The 19,037-nt window shown below is 37.5% G+C and overlaps 1 protein-coding gene across 5 annotated transcripts in view; it reads left to right on the plus strand.

Moving 5' to 3' along the window:
• IFTAP (intraflagellar transport associated protein) overlaps positions 1-13,576 on the plus strand; it is a 58,470-nt gene extending 44,894 nt beyond the window's left edge. For all 5 annotated transcript variants that reach the window (XM_019738612.3, XM_074336226.2, XM_019738610.3 and 2 more), the window contains 2 exons: positions 7,054-7,193; positions 13,334-13,576. In XM_019738612.3, the coding sequence (XP_019594171.2) occupies positions 7,054-7,193; positions 13,334-13,498 (305 nt within the window). In that variant the 3' untranslated portion in view covers positions 13,499-13,576. The remainder of the gene's footprint in view (positions 1-7,053; positions 7,194-13,333) is intronic.
• The last annotated feature ends 5,461 nt before the right edge of the window (positions 13,577-19,037 follow it).

Below are 19,037 nucleotides of genomic sequence, written 5' to 3' on the forward strand. Positions count from 1 at the left end.
CTCTTTCCTGCATTTTCCATCCTGTTCTAATTTCCATTCTTGCTTCAGTTGGAGTATTATCTACTATCTATATTTTATTTCACTTATCCTTTCTTGAATTATGTCTAGTCTGCTGATAAAGTCCTCAATATTTTAGTTATTGTAGTTTTAAAAAGAGATCTAGGATATCTATTTTTATAGAGTTTAGTTCTGAAATTCTCCATTCTGTATTGTATTTTTTGAAATACATTAATCAGCTATTTTAAAGTTCTTGTCTCATAATTCTAATGCCTGAGATGTCCTGTGGGTCCATTTTATATTATTAATATCTCCTTTTGATCTGATATCTTTGTATACCCGGTAGTTTTTGTTTGAATGCTGAACACTGTATATAAAAAATTGTGTTAGGCTCCAGATGATATTATCTTCTTTTACAGAACCACTTCTTCAACATTTTACTAGCAATTAGAGTAGGAATAGATCTCTTTAATCCAATCTGGGATTGAGTTGATTTGGGACTAGCTTTTAGGCGTTGTGAGGGCTCCTCTACTTCTAGTTCTTGTTTACCTCTACGGGATAGCCCTTCAAGGTAAATCACAGCCCCTCCTTCTTGGAGGCCCTGAACTCTAATTTTTATCTTCACTGTACTGTGAATATGTTGGTTGCTCTGCTAAGCTTCTTGGCTTTTTCTCCTTCTCCTCCCACTCTACCTCCTCCTCCTTCTTGTCCTTAATTTTTTTATTTTTTATTTTTTTGTAGTGTCTCGGCTTCTCAGCCTCTGTTTGCAAATCAGTAAATGCCATGATTTATGATTTGGAAAGCAGCTTAGTCTCATACTCACATCTCAGTATTTTCCTTCTCTGAGATCTTGGCCTCTCAAATCCTGGGCTGCACTGGTAGCTCTCCAATGTCTTTAAATAGTTGAATGTTGTAATTTATTCAACTTTTCTAGTATTGTTGGTGAGAGGGTTGGGCTGATATTAGCCAGACTGGCAGACTCCTGGGGATGTGGTCTGGGAAATCCTTGGGAAACCCTAAGGTCTAGAGGTCAAATGTGTTGATGTTTGTACTAAAGTTACAAAAGCAATGATGGATAAAGATGCTGGTAACTTAGCGTGAATCAAGATAATGACACCAAACTATGCTAGTCGTCATTATAATCTTCAGTGTCATGAATTTGTAGTTCAAATGGTGGTTTCCATGGAAAAATGTCTGATGAAGTGGCAAAAATGATTAATTTTATTAAATCTTGATCCTTGAGTTCAATGTTTTGTGTGCTGAAATAGTAAGTATGTATTAAGTACGTCTCTACATACTAAAATACAACTGTTATCTCATGGAAAAACACTTCTGTGATTGAGTGGTATGCTGAACTAGTTTTTCCTTTATTTCTTTCATGGATCAACATTTCTACTTGAAAGAATGACAAACTATGGCTCTCAGAAATGAATGCAGGGAGCCTATCTCTTCACGACAAACAAGTGATAGTATTCATCGTTACTGATAAAATTGGCAGTGGATTAAATGAAAAACAGAATTTTAGAGCTTGTATCTAGTATCTGGCTAGGCCTTCCAATACTATTTTGAATAACAGTGGTGAGAGGGGGTATCCTTGTCTTTTTCCTGATCTTGGAGGAGAAGCTTTTGTTTTTGCCAAACCTGAGGGTTTTCCACAAATGGGCTTTATTATGTTGAAGTACAGTGGTACCTCGGTTTTCGAACATAATCTGTTCTGGAAGACCGTTCGAGTTCTGAAATGTTCGAAAACCAAGGTGCAGTTTCCCCATAGAAAGTAATGCAAAATGGATTAATCCATTCCAGACCTTTAAAATCAACCCCTAAAACTGCAAATTTAGCATGAATTTTACTATCTTATGATACCATAGATCCATAAAATTTACGGCGTTTGTAAACCGAAATGTTCGTCAATGGAGACATTAAAAAACCAAGGTACTACTGTACTTTCCTTCTGTACCCATTTTATTAAGTCTTTTAATCATAAATAGTTGTTGTATCTTGTCAAATGCTTTTTCTACATCTATTGATATGATCATATGATTTTTATCCTTTAGTTTGTTTATGTGATATATTACATTGATCCATTTGTGTATATTGAACCATCCTCGTGCCCCTGGAATGAACCTTACTTGATCATGATGTATAATCTTTTTAATGTATTGTTGTATTTGATTTGCTAGTATTCTGTTTAGGATTTTTACATCTGTAATCATCAGAGATGTTGGTCTGTAGTTTTCTTTTTTTGTGTTACCCTTACCAGGTTTTGGTATCAGGGTAATAATGTTGACCTCATAAAATGAGATAGAATGTATTTACTCCTCTTCAATTTTTTGGAAGAGTTTGAGAAGGACAGGTATTAAATCATCTATGAATAATTTGGTAGAATTCACTAGTGAAGCTTTTTGGTCCTGGACTTTTGCTATTTGGGAGGTTTTGGATGACTGTTTCAATTTTCTTTGTGTTGATCGGTCTATTTAGATTTTCAAGTTCTTTGTGATTCAGTCTGGGAAGGTTAAATATTTCTAAGAACTTGTCCATTTCCGCTAGGTTATTGAAGTTGGTGGCATATGATCTTTTCATAGGATTCTTGTATGGTCTTTTGTATTTCTGTGCTGTCATAACTTCTTTTTTATTTTTTATTTTGTTTATTTGTGTCTTTTGTCTTTTTTTCTTAGTGAGTTTAGGCAGGGGTTTGTCAATTTTATTAATCTTTTCAAAGAACCAACTCCTTGTTGCATTAATTTTTTTCTATTGTCTTTTTGTTTTCTATTTCATTGAATTCTGCTCCAATTTTTATTATTTCCTTCCTTCTGCTGATTTTGGGCGTCATTTGTTCTTCTTTTTGTAGTTCTTTAAGATGTAATGTTAGGTTGGCTATTTGGGATTTCTCTCATTTCTTGAGATAGGCCTGTAATGATATAAATTTCCCTCATGTTACCTCTTTTGCAGCATCCCAAAAGTTTTGATACAATGTATTTTCAGTCTCATTTGTTTCTATGTTTCTTTTGATCTGTCCTTTTATTTCTTCTTTGACCCAGTCATTTTTAGTAGCATGTTGTTTAATGTCCCTATATTTGTGGTTTTCCTTTCTTTTTGTAGTTGATCTTTAATTCCAAAGCATTTTGTTCAGAGAATATGCTTGGTATGATTTTGATCTTAAATTTGTTGAGGATTGTTTTGTGTGCCAACATGTCCTATCCTTGAGAATGTTCCATGTGAACTAGAGAAGAATGTATAATCTGGTGTTCCGGGATGAAAAGCTCTGTAAATGTTGATCTTGTCCATTTGGCCTAATGTGTCATGTAAGGCTGGTATTTCCTTACTGATTTTCTGTTTGGATGCTCTATCCATAGCTGTCAATGGAGTATTTAGGTCCCCTATTATAACTGTGTTTCTGTCAGTTTCTCCCTTCAGTTCTCTTAGTAGTTGCTTTATATATTTTGGCTCTCTCCGGGAGCATATACATTGATTGATAAGTGTTATGTCTTTTTGATGTATTGTCCCCTTTATCATTATGAAATGTCCATCTTTGTCTCTTTATTACTTTTTTTATTTTGGAGTTTATTTCATCAGATATAAGTATGGATATATCTGCTTTCCTCTGGATGCTATGTGCTTGGAGTATTGTTTTCCACCCTTTCACTTTGAGTCTATATTTGGCCTTGTAACTGACGTGTCGCCTCAAGGCAGTATATGATTGAGTTTTTTTTTGTTTTGTTTTTTTTTTAATCCTGTCTACTACTCTAGGCCTTTTTATTGGTGAGTTCAGACCATTTATATTTAGGGTGATTATTGATATATGAGGATTTCGTATAGCGATTTTATCTTTTGTTTTCTTGGAGCTTAGTGTCCCCATTATTTCTTTGTCCTTGTGTTTATGTCTGTTATTTTAGTTTGATGATAGTGTACGATTTCCCCCTCTGTTTCCTTTTTAAAAATGTTACGTATCTCAGTTCCGGGTTGTTTTGTGTGTGTGATTATTATTAATTCTATGTTAAAAAAAGTTTCACATGTACAGTAGTACTTCTTCTTCTACGTACATCTTATCTCCATTCCTCTTTGAAAATTCAGACGTTTGCCCCCTCTGCTTTTATGTTTTTGTTGCCAGAGATTACCCCTATTTATGCTGTGATTTTATTTCTGAGTTGCATTAGCAATTGTCTTCTTCTCTCTTTTTTAAAATGTTTTCACCTCCTTTAACCTTTATGTTATGTTTAAGTGTATAGTGCCCTATTCTGAATAGGGGTTGCAATTTCCTGCTTCTGTCTGTTTGTTAGTCATCTTACTCATTGTTTTGTATCCTTTTGTCTTTTGTTTCAGGTAGAATAACCTCCCTTTAATATTCCTATAATGCAGGCCTTGTCGAAAATTCCCTCAGCTTCTGTATGTCTGGAAAGATCCTTATTACTCCTCCATATTTAAAGGATTACTTTGCTGGATACATTATTCTTGACTGGTAATTTCTCTCTTTCAATAGTTTGAATATTTGGTTCCACTCCCTCCTGGCTTGTAGACTTTCTGCTGAAACATCTGATGATAATCAAATGGGCGTTCCTTTATAGGTTACCATCTTCTTTTCCCTGGCTGCCTTGAGAATTCTTTGTCATTAATTTTTGAAAGTTTTAATATGATGTGCTTTGGAGAAGGACTTTTTTGATGGAGATAATTAGGGGTCTGTTTGCTTCTTGGATTTGAGGATCCAGTTCTATCTCTTCTCGGCCTTTTGGCTAAGATCAAGTGAGGATCCAGTTCTTTCCAGAGGTTTGTTTGAATAGGCTCTATGTTCCCTTCTCCCTCTCTTCTCCTTCTGGTATACCCATTAATCTTATGTTGCTCTTTCTGATGGAGTCAGATAGTTCTTGTAGAGTTCTTTCATTTATTTTAACTCTCAAGTCTCTCTCTTCTTCCATCTGTGTCATTTCCAAATTTCTATTTTTGATATCACTAATTCTTTCTTCCATCTGGTCAACTCTATTTCCTAAGCTCACTATTTCATTCTTCATCTTTTTTTTATTGAGTTATTCAGCTCCAGAATTTCTATTTGGTTCTTTTTCAAAGTTTCAATCTCTATGATAAAGTATTCATTTTGTTCATTGATTTTATTTCTGAGTTCATTAAACTGCGTATCTGAGTTTTCTTGCATCTCCTTGAGTTTTTCCAGAACTGCAATCTTGAATTCTCTGTCATTTAAGTCACATATTTCCATGTCTTTAAGTTTATTTTCCGGTGATTATTTATTTTCTTTCTGAGCTGCCTTTTTACCTTGGTTGTTGATGGTATTTGATGGATTCTTTCTCAAAGCAGAATTGATTTCGATCTCATACTTGAACTGATGTTTGCACTGGCAGCAAATGGGTCTGGTACATATTGGTTTTTACATTTAGAGGCTTTAACCTTTCTCTTTTTGCCTTTGTTATGCCAGCCCCTAACCAGGCTTGTATGAATTCTAGGCAGTGATACCGGGGAGCTCAATGAGGGAATGTGGCTTTGAACTAATAAATAGATATATTAGAAAGCCAATCTTTCCACCAACTTTATTGAATTTAAAAATATTACTTCTGTCAGATAAAATGTGTAAGTGTACTTGACACTGAGTACTATGCTAATATACTATTGTAGTGACATTTCTCAACTCTGAGTTTGGATGTATACTGTGGTGTATTTAAATACCATACGTAATAAAAATGTTTATTTAAAAGAAGTTCATAATGTGATATCGTGGGCTTAAGAGTATGAACTCTGCAAACAGACTGCCCTGCTCTGCCGCTTTCTAGCTGTGGCACCATGGTTATTCTCAGTGCTTATAGCTCCTTGCCTATAAAATGGGAAATACTAGAGCTGTTGGGAGGTTCCGCTGAGTTAATGCATATAGAATGTCAGCTCATAAGAGGTGACTATTACTGTTTTTACTTCTGCTAGTTAATTAGGTCATATTTTAAAGTTTCAATAGTTAATCATAAAACTGCCTTCTTCACCATCCCCTACCCACATGCTGAGTTTCTAGGCTGACTATGTTCTCTGTTGCTGGAGTCTTAAGAATTTTGTAATTATGTTTTTTTTTGTGACGGTGATATATGCAGTGGTGAGAGACATATTTCAAGTAAGTTTTAGTTTTTGAACATTCGTACCTGCTCCATTATCTCCCTGTATATACTGCCATTGGCAACAGCTAAGGCATGTCTGTTGCTAATTAATCACTTCCACTGAGAAGTAGTGTCTTCATTAGGATCCTTACTGAGTAGCAGACAGCAGCATCCTGAGCCAGCTGCAAGTTATTGGCGAGTGCCAGCAGCCCTTCTGCTCCTATGAAAATTTCGACTGAGGCGGAAACCTGTTGTACTTCGATTTGTTTTTTTGTCCTTCTTAAAGAAAGCGGTGGAAGATCATCAGTTGTCTGTGATGCTTCCATGTTCTGTCACACATGCAAAACTAAGGGAACACATCTGCTTATAATGGATCGATCAGAAAATCAAAAGTGGTTATTGAATTCTTGTAATTGTGCTAAACAAGCCAGAAACACAATGTAGCTGTTTGCAAATGTTGAAAATTAGGACGTGCATTCTGAATATGACAGAGTAGTTCATTTTCCTGCTGAAAGCTAAAGTTCTTTCCCTGGGCATCATTGTTTTCTAGTATTTTTTTGTTTTGTGTTTTTGAAATACTGCCATATTATTAGAGGATGAAATCAGGACTCCATTTCCTTTCTCTTCACCCCTCAGGAAAATATGGGAAAATGAGGCAAAAAGAGGCTCTTCTTGCCTTATTTTCCTATAGAAAGTGGAAATTGGGTTTGGAGGTTACTCCCAAACAATATTTTTGTCAGACCTTTTGGATGGAATTTAATTTTGCAATAATAAGATAAAAATAAATGCACCAAGGACTTCTACTTTATTAGAAAGAGGAATCTCTTGCCCAAATAACGACAGACATTGTGAAATGGACCTACTTTATTTGAGCATATTTGCCTCATTCTTTTGACTATTATAGACTTTTTAGATGATTAAAGTCAATTGTGAACTTGGTGAAAGGATCAGTGAAATATTTTGTATCCAACAGATTTGCTGCTGCTACCAGGAGAAGTGGAGCAGGATGTAAGCACCAGTGTTTCTTCTTATATTCCTTCCATGGCCCAGCCTCTTACCTCTGGAGTAAAGCCAAGATCCACCGTGAAAGGAGCAGACAAACAAAGGGAAGAGGTACTCCACAGAGAATTCAGTCTCGAAATTGCCTTGATGTTGTAACGAGTCCTTTCCTGGAAATGCTACTATACCTGTGTGCTTTTGTAGTTTCCTCAGATTTGGGAAAATGTAGAATTCACATTGCTTAATGGGGTCCCTCTCACTGCCATCTATCTATAATGTATATGTTTCTTTTTAAATACAGACAGCAATTGTGTATTTATGTGGAAATTATTTTTGTTTCACGATGTATGCCATGCTACAGGACAGTGCTACCTAGAGACCACAGGATAGAAAGGACAGACGGTTTTCTTATCTCTTTTAGTCTGACCTGGCCTTTTTTCTTTTTAGTATTGTTTCCAAGGTCCTATAGACATCTTGTATTTGTTAAGGTAAAGCCAGGCTGCTACAGTGGAGAATCTGAACAGTGAGTCAGTGGCTAGAGGAGGTAGAAGTTTATTTCTCTCGTGTAACATTCTGTGGAGGGTCTTTAAAGTGGGCAGGGGGCTCTGTTCCCTGGGGTTGTTAGGGGCCCTGGGTCCTTCTCTGGGGAACTTCCCTATGCCGTAGGACATTCCTCTCACGTGCTTGTTCCAAGTCAGGTCACCATCCTACCTGGAGGGGCAGGGGATGAGAGCATGGGGGCGGCATGTTTCCCTAAGGCTTAGGACTCAGGGCTGTTTATTTCTGCTCACGTTCCATTGGCACCCACTTAGTCACATGTTCCTATCTAGCCACAAAGGGAGTCTGGGAAATGCCATCTAACCATTTGCTTCACTAGCGGGGTAGAACGGAATCTGCCACACGTTTACTCTCCCACATGCACAACCTGAAAGTCACCTTTTGCCATCATTTGCAACTCTTCTACATACACTTAACAAACTGGCACCAAGGGAGGCTGCTGGCGGTGCTGGGTGTGACCTTTATCACTCTTTTTACTCTAAGGTAGAAGGGGATCAGGTACAAGAGGTTGTTGAGGACTCTTTATTATTGCTTCCTAGTGAAACCCCTAGGCTGTTTCTTGGTTATTTGATTATTCAGGTACTAGTCTTGTCACTTGCAGATATTTTATTATGGAAGCAGTCCTTCAATCAGAAATAATCCACATATTTCAATTTTTAATTGCTCTTTATCATAGAACTTTATTCACTGTTAACACAAACATATGTGTAGGATGCTTGTAGGTTTATAGTAAATCCCTAAATTGGTTACCAGATAAACTGGTAGGGACAGCCACTTTTCAATGTGCTTTTTGGAATATGGATTGCTTTTGCTGAGTAGTAAGAAGCTAAAATTACAAGGTTATTTCTATCTTTTTTTGTTTTAAAGACTGGTGCATGTTCTTGACTTTAGTTGTGACCATACAAATTACTGGACCAACCAGTGATCATGGCACCTAGTGCCATTATAGACATTTTTATAAATGGTTTTAGTGGATGGTTTAAAACAAAAACCTGAGTGATTCCTGGAATCTATCAAGTAGCCAGTAAAATGTAATTTAAAACCTGTATATGATTGTATCTTCAAAAGGAACTTAAATTTCTTCCTAGAAAATGTGAACACTTCTTAATGTTGGAATCAAAATGATATAAACAATTTTTGTGTTGGCAAACTCATGAGACATAGATGAATAACTTCTGGTGGTTTTTTTGAATATACAGAGTAATATCTCGGCTGGGATTTTTATTTCTGACCACTATTTGTTAGAGAAACTTTTCAGAACTGTCTAGAATCATAATGTTACACCAACTCTGCCTTGGTTTAAAAGTATTAATCTTATTTTAAAGCGTCCGATACCGGTAAAAGGACATAATCATCAATTTCCAGCAAATATGTCCTGCCAAATATGTCCAGCAAATATGTCCTGTAGACTCAAATAAGAGCCTACCAAGGGGCTGTTTTGGGGTGGAGAAGTTGCTTTCTGTGACTTCAGTTTCAAAAGATGAAAATGTATCCTGCGTGTCCTGACTTCCTTGAATTGCCTAATAAGAATCCATAACTTCCTGATATGGGTTGGACCAATTAAAAAAAATTTTTTTTGTAATGTTATCACTGGTTTTATACATGTGCATTTCCGTCTTACAGTCAAACATTTTCCAAGAACCTTCTACTTTCTATTTGTGAATAAGTTCTTGCACCAGTTAATCTATTTTGATGAATTTTGAAAGTTTTGAACAGCTATACATAGCAAAATGAATTCACATTACAAAGACGAGAAATTGTGAGTTCCTCCCACAAACCATAGAAGTCAAAGAAGAAACCTTTGTGATATTTTAATGGGAGACCTCCCGTTTTTCCAATTCATAATGGGACTTCACTATTTCTCACCTATACAGACCGTTTATTTACCATATTACTTTGTAAGATAGCCTAAAGCTAAATGGTGCTTTTTTGAGTTGAGCATTAGTTCTGTTTTCTTTAATTTGCCTACGTGGTACTGTGAATAAAAATGATTCCTCCCGTAACCGTGTCTCCCTTAGGATAATCACATGAGCAATTTTAAGGAAACCAGCAGTTTTACACTAGTGTACAGATTCTATTCCCCGAGTGGCTGCAAAAAGATTTCAGTTAGATTTGAAATTAGACACCTGAAATCCACATATTTCTCTCAGCTCCTTAGGCAAAAATTAAGTTAATAACTTAATTCACAGTTGTTTTCTGTTTAATAGCGGGGGATTTGGTGTTCCCATTGAACAAATTCTTCTTTTTGAAATAAATCAGATTTGAGTTTGTAATCTAAAACCTTGGAGTCTTTTAGCTTAGGACCCTAAAATGAACCTGACTTGAAAGAAGAGAATTCCCAAAATGTACCACGGTGGCCGACAGCTGAAGTACATGAACAGAATTGGAATTTCATTGTATTTTAAAAGCTGTCGTTTTGAAGACCACAGTGATGTCTTTTGAATTGCAGTGTGCATCTAGTTTCATTTGAATTGCATATAGGTATGCCCCTTGTCTTAGAAGACTAAAACATTCATGTGTGTCTTTATAAGCTTACTTAATTAAAATGCAAAAATGTCAGAACTAGTGCCAAGTTCAGGGCTATGCATCTAGTAGACATGCAATAAATGTTGAATGAACAAATAAATACTCATCAACCAAAAAACCTCACTACCTACTGGGAGTGACTTTCTGGTAGAACAACATGGCCAGAGTTGTCCTCTCTATTCTTCTCTATTGCTTCATTCCCTTCAGCACGTAAACGTGTTCACGTCTCTCCCATCCTTAACAAAATGAAACAAAACAAAACACCATGTAACTTTCCCTTTACCTTGGACCCTTCTTTGGCTACTGTCTATTTTTCCCCCCTTTCTTTCCATCCAGACTTCATACACCATTAGACTCGATTCTACTAGTTGATTCTACTTCCATCCCTCATTCCTCATTCAGTATACTACAAAATGTTCTCAGCTCCAATCACCTGTCTGGACATACTCAGAGTAAAAGTATCAATTACTTTGTAATTGCCGATCCCGGTGGACACTTTTCAGTCTTTATTTTAATGGCTCTCTCTACTGTGTTTTTCACAACTGAACTTTCCTGACACTTGAAGTTCACCAGTTCTCCTCAGCTTCTTTGTGTATTTCTGATTGTTCTTTCCATCCCTCCATTGGGGGTTTTCCCTCCATCCATCCCTTATGAGTTGGTGTTCTTCAACGGTTCCACGCTAAACCTCCAGCTCTTCCCTCTTACATACTTGGATCCATTTTCATCTATAGGTTATTACCTTTCATGCTCATGACTCTAAATCTGTATCTCTGGCATCCGATTTTTTTTCAGAGCTTCCGGTTTGTGTATTCAGTCGCTTGTTGACATCTCTGTGCATTCCATTAGGAATCTTCACATCTTCCCGTTCCATATCCAAATCAGTCATCCTGTGCTACCAATTTTACTTTCTAATATTTTCAAATCTCTGCTATCAATGCCCTGTTCTCATTTTCTCTGACCTGGATGGTTTCAGCAGGCTCCCGACTCATCTCCTGGCTCCAATTCTACCCTCTGTTTAATCTTCAAAGTGTCCTCTTTAGATGTAATCTCTCAGAGGGCAGGGAGGGCGCTTTCTGTTTTTTACACACCTATGTCTCTAGCACCTGTCTTATTGTAAGTGCTCAGTTAAAATCAGAATGAAAGAAGTCACCTGAAATGCATAGGTGACCAAGAATCCACCCTGCCTTCAAAAAAATCTGTCACTGACTTTTCATCATCTCCAGGATAAATGGCATATAAGACCTGTCATGATCTGGCACCCTCTTTATCTCCTGCCACTGTCTCCCTCACCCTTTGTGCTCTGACAACACTGAACTATTTGACAATCTACATGTGTGAAATTCTGCATCTTATTTCAACTTGGCCTGCTCATGAGAATGCCTCTTGTCTGTCAAACTCTTCTTCCTTCAACCTTGTTAAGCAATATTACTCTTTAAGATTCTGCTCAGCCATCTCCTCTTCCAGAAAGCAGAGTAACTTCGTCTACTGGGAGTGGCTAGGAAAAGTCTAGGCAGGTTTTAAGGGCATCGGAGGGGAGTTCCAAGGCCTAGTGCACCGGCACTTATGGGTTCGGGCAGCCGGGCACTGGTAGACACGTGGATACCTGGCCTTTAACCAGGCCATGAAAGGGCAGCAGGAATCCCCTCAGACTGATGCGCTGGTAGAGACGGGGCTTCTCCTCATCCTCTGCCAGGAACTGTTAGGATTGACTCAGGGTGGCATCGTGGCCAGGCCTGCAAGGCTCCGTGCTGAGCAGAATTGGAGGTGGCAAGGACACTTATCTTCTGGAAATGAGTGTACTGTGTTTGTTTCTTTATTTGAGCTGCTCTTAGCCATATTACCCCACTGTCACTTTGTGGCAATGATAAATGTAATCTCAGAAAGTGACCAAAATGGATCAGTTACTCTGCAGACTGATTTGCTTCCTACGTACAGCTCTTCTTTTATGGAGCCTTGAGTGTTTTTATTTTTAATTTTTAATTTAATTTTTTTTAATTTAGCTTATTTAAAAAAGGTCTTTTCTCCCAAAGAAAAGTTTCAGTGAAAACTTAAAGGTTGAATATTGCTTGTGTGCTAGTTTTACTAAGAAAGTATGACAGATGGCTGGGTGTTTGCTGTTAACACTGCATACCGAACTAGAAGACGCAACTTGCTGAACAGACAGGAGATACCTACTTTTCATGGTTGTGGGTTTTTCTTTTTTTTCCCACCTTTAATAACAGCACATAGTGTCTGAGCTATCTGCTCCATTTTCAAGCACATTGCAAAAGCCACTCAATGAGCTCATATTCCATGTAAGAATGTTTAAAGCTGATTATGGCTTCAGGGTATTGTTTTCATTCTTGCCTACACCATAGTTTTCAATTATTTCAGCATCACCATATATGTTATAGAGGTACTGGATGATTTCATTGTATCACACACCATTTGCTTATGGACGGGCTTTTAAAAGGGTGATACAATGAGATTTAAGACATTCTTCTTTTGTTTATTGGCGTATGTGCTTTTCCAACTACCTGCCTTTAAGGAGTCTTTAAAACTCACAGATTTTGAATAAATAGATACAAAATTATTATGTCTCTTTGAAGCTACTCTGACTTATAGATAAATTCTGTAATATCTTATAAATTCTGGGTAGGTAAAAGGTATCCTGGACTTTTTAATTTACTATAATACTATGTGTCTTAATTTCTACATTTGACCTAGGGATTAAGTATATTAAGTGTAGAGTGTTTTTATCTTTGAATATTATGTTTTATTGATACGTCTTTTTTAGTAAATAATGAAGTGTATTTAAGGTTGATCAAAATCTTAAGGTATGTTTTGTCACATTTTAATATAACTCTTACTTTTTCCATATACCTCTAGCCCTAACACTACAAGTGGTAAAATCATAATGAATATGTGTAAGAGAGACTTTCTGATTCTTGCTGTGGGCAGATTAGTTAATGATATTCGTTCCGATGTGGATGGTAGATATGGGGCTTATTAAAAGGCTTAAATTAGGTCAAACTGAATAATCGAATTTATTCCTTTACTTAAAAACAGCTTAATCAGCTGAGAATGCTGAAGTCTAAAAAAAGTTTGATTAAGTATTAATAGGGAGTTTATATTTTCAACTTCATTTACAATGATTGTATATGATTTGCCTCCTTTGTTACCTTTTATAGATACTCGGAGATGAAGTGCAGCCCTTCTCACTTGATGAAGAATTTGATTATGACAGGGTGATGCTGACTCCCAGGTTCACTCCTGCAGAGATAGATGCCATCACAGAGCTCTGCAAACAAAAGAGGGGGAACACCAATAGAGACTTGGAAGAACCCCTTGACTGATTCACCAAGACACTTCGTGTTGATTTTTATTCCATTCTTATTCAAGCAGCATTGGAATAAAAGATAAACCTACTACAATCCCCTTTGTGGAAACTTATGTGTGCATTTATTTATCAGTTATTTGTCTGTAGGGAGATGCTACTCGTGGGACCACAGAGATCTGCACCTTCACAGAGCTCCCCTCTGTCATGTTTTTGCTGCATCCTGTGGCTGGTAGGGGGCGATGGAGGTGGCAAGTGGTGACAGGAAGCTACACCTATGGAAGGTTCCGTTTTGACGAGAGCACTGCAGCTAGGTAACACGGGGTATTGTCACAAACATTGGAAACCTCATCGCACCTCCTTGGGGGTGGAGGGCAATTGCATCGGCAAGACACGTTGTAGCACACAGAGAAGAATTGATTTTGTGGTAGGTCACTGACCTCAGCTATCCAGACGTCGTAGCATGAATCTGAGTGCTGAGAGGCTGGGCTTGTAGGATTGATTGGGAAAGGGTTCACTGAAAAAGAAGGCACCTGAGAATTGATCATATGTCATATATGAAATTTGTGTACTTTGTTATTGCCATTAAGTCATGTCTGATGATAGTTACAAAGTACAAGGATCTATCTGCAGATGCTTAAAATATAATTTGAGAAACTAAGACATAGAGAAGACAACTAGAGAATGTAAAACATATTAAGTGCTAATTGTGTAGAATATCCATAAATGCATTAAGGGAAGGAGAATAGAGAGGTGAAAGCCTGGAAGAAGGGGGAGTAGTATGTATGAAATAATTTTTCTTATTGAAGGAATCGATAACAAATCAAATGTACTTAGTCTTAATTAGTTTTCATATAGGCCTGTGCTTGTGTATGTGCATGTATGTGTGTGTATATTCATAAAAAACTGCCATTTATATTCCTTACAAAACAATGCTCTTGATTTAAAGTTGAGATAGAGTCAAATGATTTCCACATATATTTTTCTTTATTTAGTCAACAACTTTCATAAAACACCATTTATGTGCCAAGTCTATGCTAGGCAATGGAAAGGATACAATTGAATTGACATGGTCTTATTTAGTGGAGAAGGCAGATGTATACACAAATAATTACAGTAGAGCTACACTGTCCAGTATAATAGCTATCAGCTCTTGTGGCTATTTAGCATTTGAAATATAGCTAGTGTGACAGAGGAACTAATTTTTAACTGTCAATTGTATTTTAAACTAAAAAGTTCATATTTGATGCAGTTATTATAAAACTTTAAAGTACATTTGGAACAACATGGGTATGTGAATCTCCTTTTTCAACTGAAAATTTTATGACATCTAAATACAGTTTGATTTTTTGATGACAACTTAGTGTTTAAATTTAAAATACACTATAAATGCAAATGCACATTAGATTTCACAGGACTAATGGGAAAAATTGTAGAATATCATTTTTTTGGTATTGATTACATGTTGATATGATAATATTTTTGATACACCTGGTTAAATACATTATTAAAATTCACCAATTTCTTTTTACCTTTTTAATGAGGCTACATTTAAAACTTTTAAATTACACATGTGGCTTGCGTGCTTTTACTAGCAGCCCTGAGGTAGAGGGTAATCTGTATGGTAAGAGTGGTGTGTTCTGAGAGCTACTACTGGGCAAAGCAAGTTGGAGTGATTTAATCATGCCTTGGAGAGCTGGAAGTCTTCACAGGGGAGGCGGCGTTTGAGTTTCCTCAGGAAGAATCAGCAGGAGTTTTTGACTGGAGGCTGTTAGAATAGTTTGGGAGATGATAAGAGCCCGCGTTAAGGCAGTGTAGGTGGAAGTGGAGGGCATGGATTTGATTAGGGATTCAAAGGTAGAACTAGTGAGATTGTTGATTGATGCCCTGTGGGAATGAGAGAGCAATTGTGAGGTTAAGATTTTAGCATGCGATCTCAGAACACACTGGCTTGAGACAGCCATGCTGTGATGTAATTATTCCGAGGACCAGAGACTCTCTTTTGACTCTCTCTCTCTCTCTCTCTCTCTCTCTCTCTCTCTCTATATATATATATATATATATATATATATATATATATATATATATATATATACTTGATATATACTTGTATATATATATATACACAGCATTTCGGTATTTTAAGTAAAAGAGTTCACCATTTTAAAGACATCCCAATTTTGTGGACTAAAATAGTTTTCTAATAGAAGAAACAAAACCGTCTTTCTAAGTGTTAAAACAGAATGACATTTCAGTGGCATCTTTCATTGACTAGGCAGGGTAGGTAGATGGCATACGAACGTGATGCAGAGCTTTCTGTCTGTAGAGTTAGTGTACTGTGTTTTGGCTTCATTCATTTTGGCAGTTTTTGTCTCCTGCATTATTTGGGGGCAATTGTGCATTACAGCAAAAGTGTCACTGGAAAATGGGTCCCTTAAAGGCTTTGAGTGAGAGTTTTGTCTCAATTGTACTGTTACTCTTACCCTAACTAGCACATACTCCTCCATGACTTTCAGTTTTATGGATCCCTTGAATCGATGTAGCTGGCTTGTTTTACGTTGGCTGGCAAACCCTAACCAAGGTTCTTTGGAAGAAGACTGTGCGTATATGGATGAATAATGTTTATAGGATTAGGTGGTACCATCAGAGGTAAGGTTAATAAAGAGCAGAAGGTAAGGCGAGGCACCTGCATGTATACACCAAAGTGGGAGGGAAGAACATGAAAATTTAAACAATATCTTGAAATAATGTGGTGGTTCCAACAGAAATTAGCTTGAATGGAGATTTCAAGCCTGCCACACCAGTCCTAGCTTGTTCAGTGTGGTGGCACAGGGCGCAATCTTATTCTTTCAGGATCCATCGCACGTGATATAGCACAAGAGGAGAAAAAAAGTATTTAGACCTGATATTGAATTTCCTTGATTCCTACATCAAGAATTCTTTTTACTGTCCCCACGAATGAGATAGAACTATCTCCTCATTTAAAAAAAGAAAAGTTCCTTATGTGGTTGGTGGTCGGAATAAAATATGAAAAAGACAAAACGTTTCATTTGCTTGTTTCTTGAAAGTTGATGGTAAATGAATACAATAGCATGGGAAATGATATGGAAGAGACAATTTTATTGAGACTCTTCTAGAAAACTGTTTCTCCATGTGAGGGAGAAATCCATACTCTTTACCATGGCCTAACCAACCCTTACATAATATGGCACCTACTTACTTCTCCAATGTCATCCTGTACCGTCTTCCTCATATTTTATTATGTTCTGACCAGTTTGTATTCGTTTCGTTTTTCAAACACTCCACTGGTTTCTACCTCAGGACCTTGACTCTCGTTGGTCTTTGTGCCTAGTCTTCCTTGGTCTTTGGGTGCCTAAATCCTTCTCATTATTCAGGTCTCAGGTGAAAAATACATCCTCAGAGTCTCTCTCTGACCACCTACCTGAAATAATCCCTTTATCACACACTTTCAACCCCGGTCACTGCATAGGACCCTCACTTGTCTTGTTAATTACCTGACTCTCCCATTAGAATGAATATAAACTGCAAGAGGGCATGCTCCGAGCCTGTGTTTTCATTGCTGCATCCCCAACACCTGAATAACGTGCCTGGCATAAAGTAGGTGTTCAATAAATATTTACTGAATGAATTAAATCTGAAGTATAAGCTTATTCGTTGGAAGAACCTGGTGGTCCATTTCCTCAGTTTAGTTTGGTTGGGTATATATTAAGTACTTTTTATAGTATTCAAGGGATATTTAAGTTCTTCCTTCCTCGACCTATGAAAACCTGATGGCCAATGCAAATTTGGGAAGTCTAGCCTGATTGGATAGAACTGTTCCATGTTCAACATGTCCCTTATTTTCCTCACTATAACCCTACGGGGAATTGAGAGAATCTTGATTCTCATGGGCACTTGACCCACTTCTTATTTGTTGTTTTGGAACCTTGCTATGACTTGTCACATTAGAAATCCTATCCGGGAGCAATTCATGTGACACAATACCGATATTGCCAACACTCTGCATTGAAAACTGTAGACGGATGACTAAAGGAAAACTGGAAAGGAAAAAAGAAAACATGACCTGAAGAGTGAGGTAGGAAGAAGAAGAATTCCATTTTGGTAGGTCTCTGTAAAGCCGACTCCTTCATCCATTTGCTCAAAAATGTTAATGCTCTTAAGAGTCATCAAAATTTAGAGGTGGTCTTAAAACCTAATTCCCCTGTGTTCTTTATATTTTTATTTCTGCTGAGAGCAGGGTAAGCCATTAGAGGGTTTAAACAGAGGAGGGACATGATCTGACTTAACGTTTGAGGGGAGATGTGTGGAAAGGGGGCTGGGCTCTATTGTATTGGGGGGAGGCGACACTCGCGGGGTGTGCAGGGCTGGATTGTGCAGGGCTGTTTTATTGCTTTCTCTCTGGAAGTTTATGTGATTTCATTATGCCTAATATTCTGAAAATGTATTGGCATCGGTCTATTTTCTTTGTACTGAGCACTTAGTAGCCATTTAGTTTGGAAACCTATGCCCTTCAATTCTAGGAAATTGTCCTAAATTATTTTTTGATGATTTTCCTCTGTCTATTTTCTCTTTTCTTTCTTCTCAGAATGTCCACTTTTTGGATATTGAACTTCTTAGATTGCTACTGTAATGTTTGTACTCTCCTCTCTCCGATTTTTCTCTCTTTTTGCTCTATTTCCTGAGATTTTTCTCACCTTTATCTTCCACATTTTTTATTGCAGTGTGTGCATTATTTTCTTTTAAAGTTTTACATTTTAAATCCACAAAACAGTCAGGTCATTTCCATGAAACACGAAACAAACAAAACAAGAAAGCCACCAAGGAAACACATCTTCAGTTGCATCAGAAGAGCGTTGGAGCCATAAGGTGAAGACAGGGCCTTTTCCTCGATACTCGTAGTGTTGAGCCGAGTGCATCTCGATGTGAAGCACTTGTATTTACTGTGTCGAATGAATGAGCAATGGGGAGTGGAGTCAGATGTCAAGAGGTTCTGGCATCTTCTATCATGTTGTAGGGAGCCTCAGATGTGACAACGCCATGGCTAGGGGAGTTCTAGGCCCCTCGACGCTGAGAGAGGAAAGAGATGCATGAGGGTGGTGGGTCTCTGGCTGGGTTGCCTTGGTATGTACGCAGTATTCATATGTTAGTCACTCCATCCTCAAAAGCAAGTCCTTCTCTTCCTGTTTCTGTTTATGGCAGGACAGTGGTTGGGAAAGTCTGTTACTTTTACCCCTGCGCTACCTTTTGATTCCAATCTCTTGTCTGTGTCCCCCCGGCCATTATTCAAGCCTTCGGTTTTACTTATCTCCTCCTGGGAGCCTTGTTACTTTCCAATTAGTCTTTGAATGCCTCTGTTCTCTCAATTCTAGCTTGTCTTACACATTGATTTCCTATGAATCTTCATGTTGCTATCTTGTTTCAAAACTACCACTAGTGGATCATTGTGTATTAAAACTCCTCAATGTGACATTCCAGCCCTCGTCCCCTCCCACGTACCCCCATGGCACAGACCAAACTGACTACACATGCCTCCTGAT

Source organism: Rhinolophus sinicus, chromosome 14 (genome assembly GCF_057876585.1).
Source record: "Rhinolophus sinicus isolate RSI-liver-muscle chromosome 14, RSI-T2T, whole genome shotgun sequence".
NCBI classification, from domain to species: domain Eukaryota; kingdom Metazoa; phylum Chordata; class Mammalia; order Chiroptera; family Rhinolophidae; genus Rhinolophus; species Rhinolophus sinicus.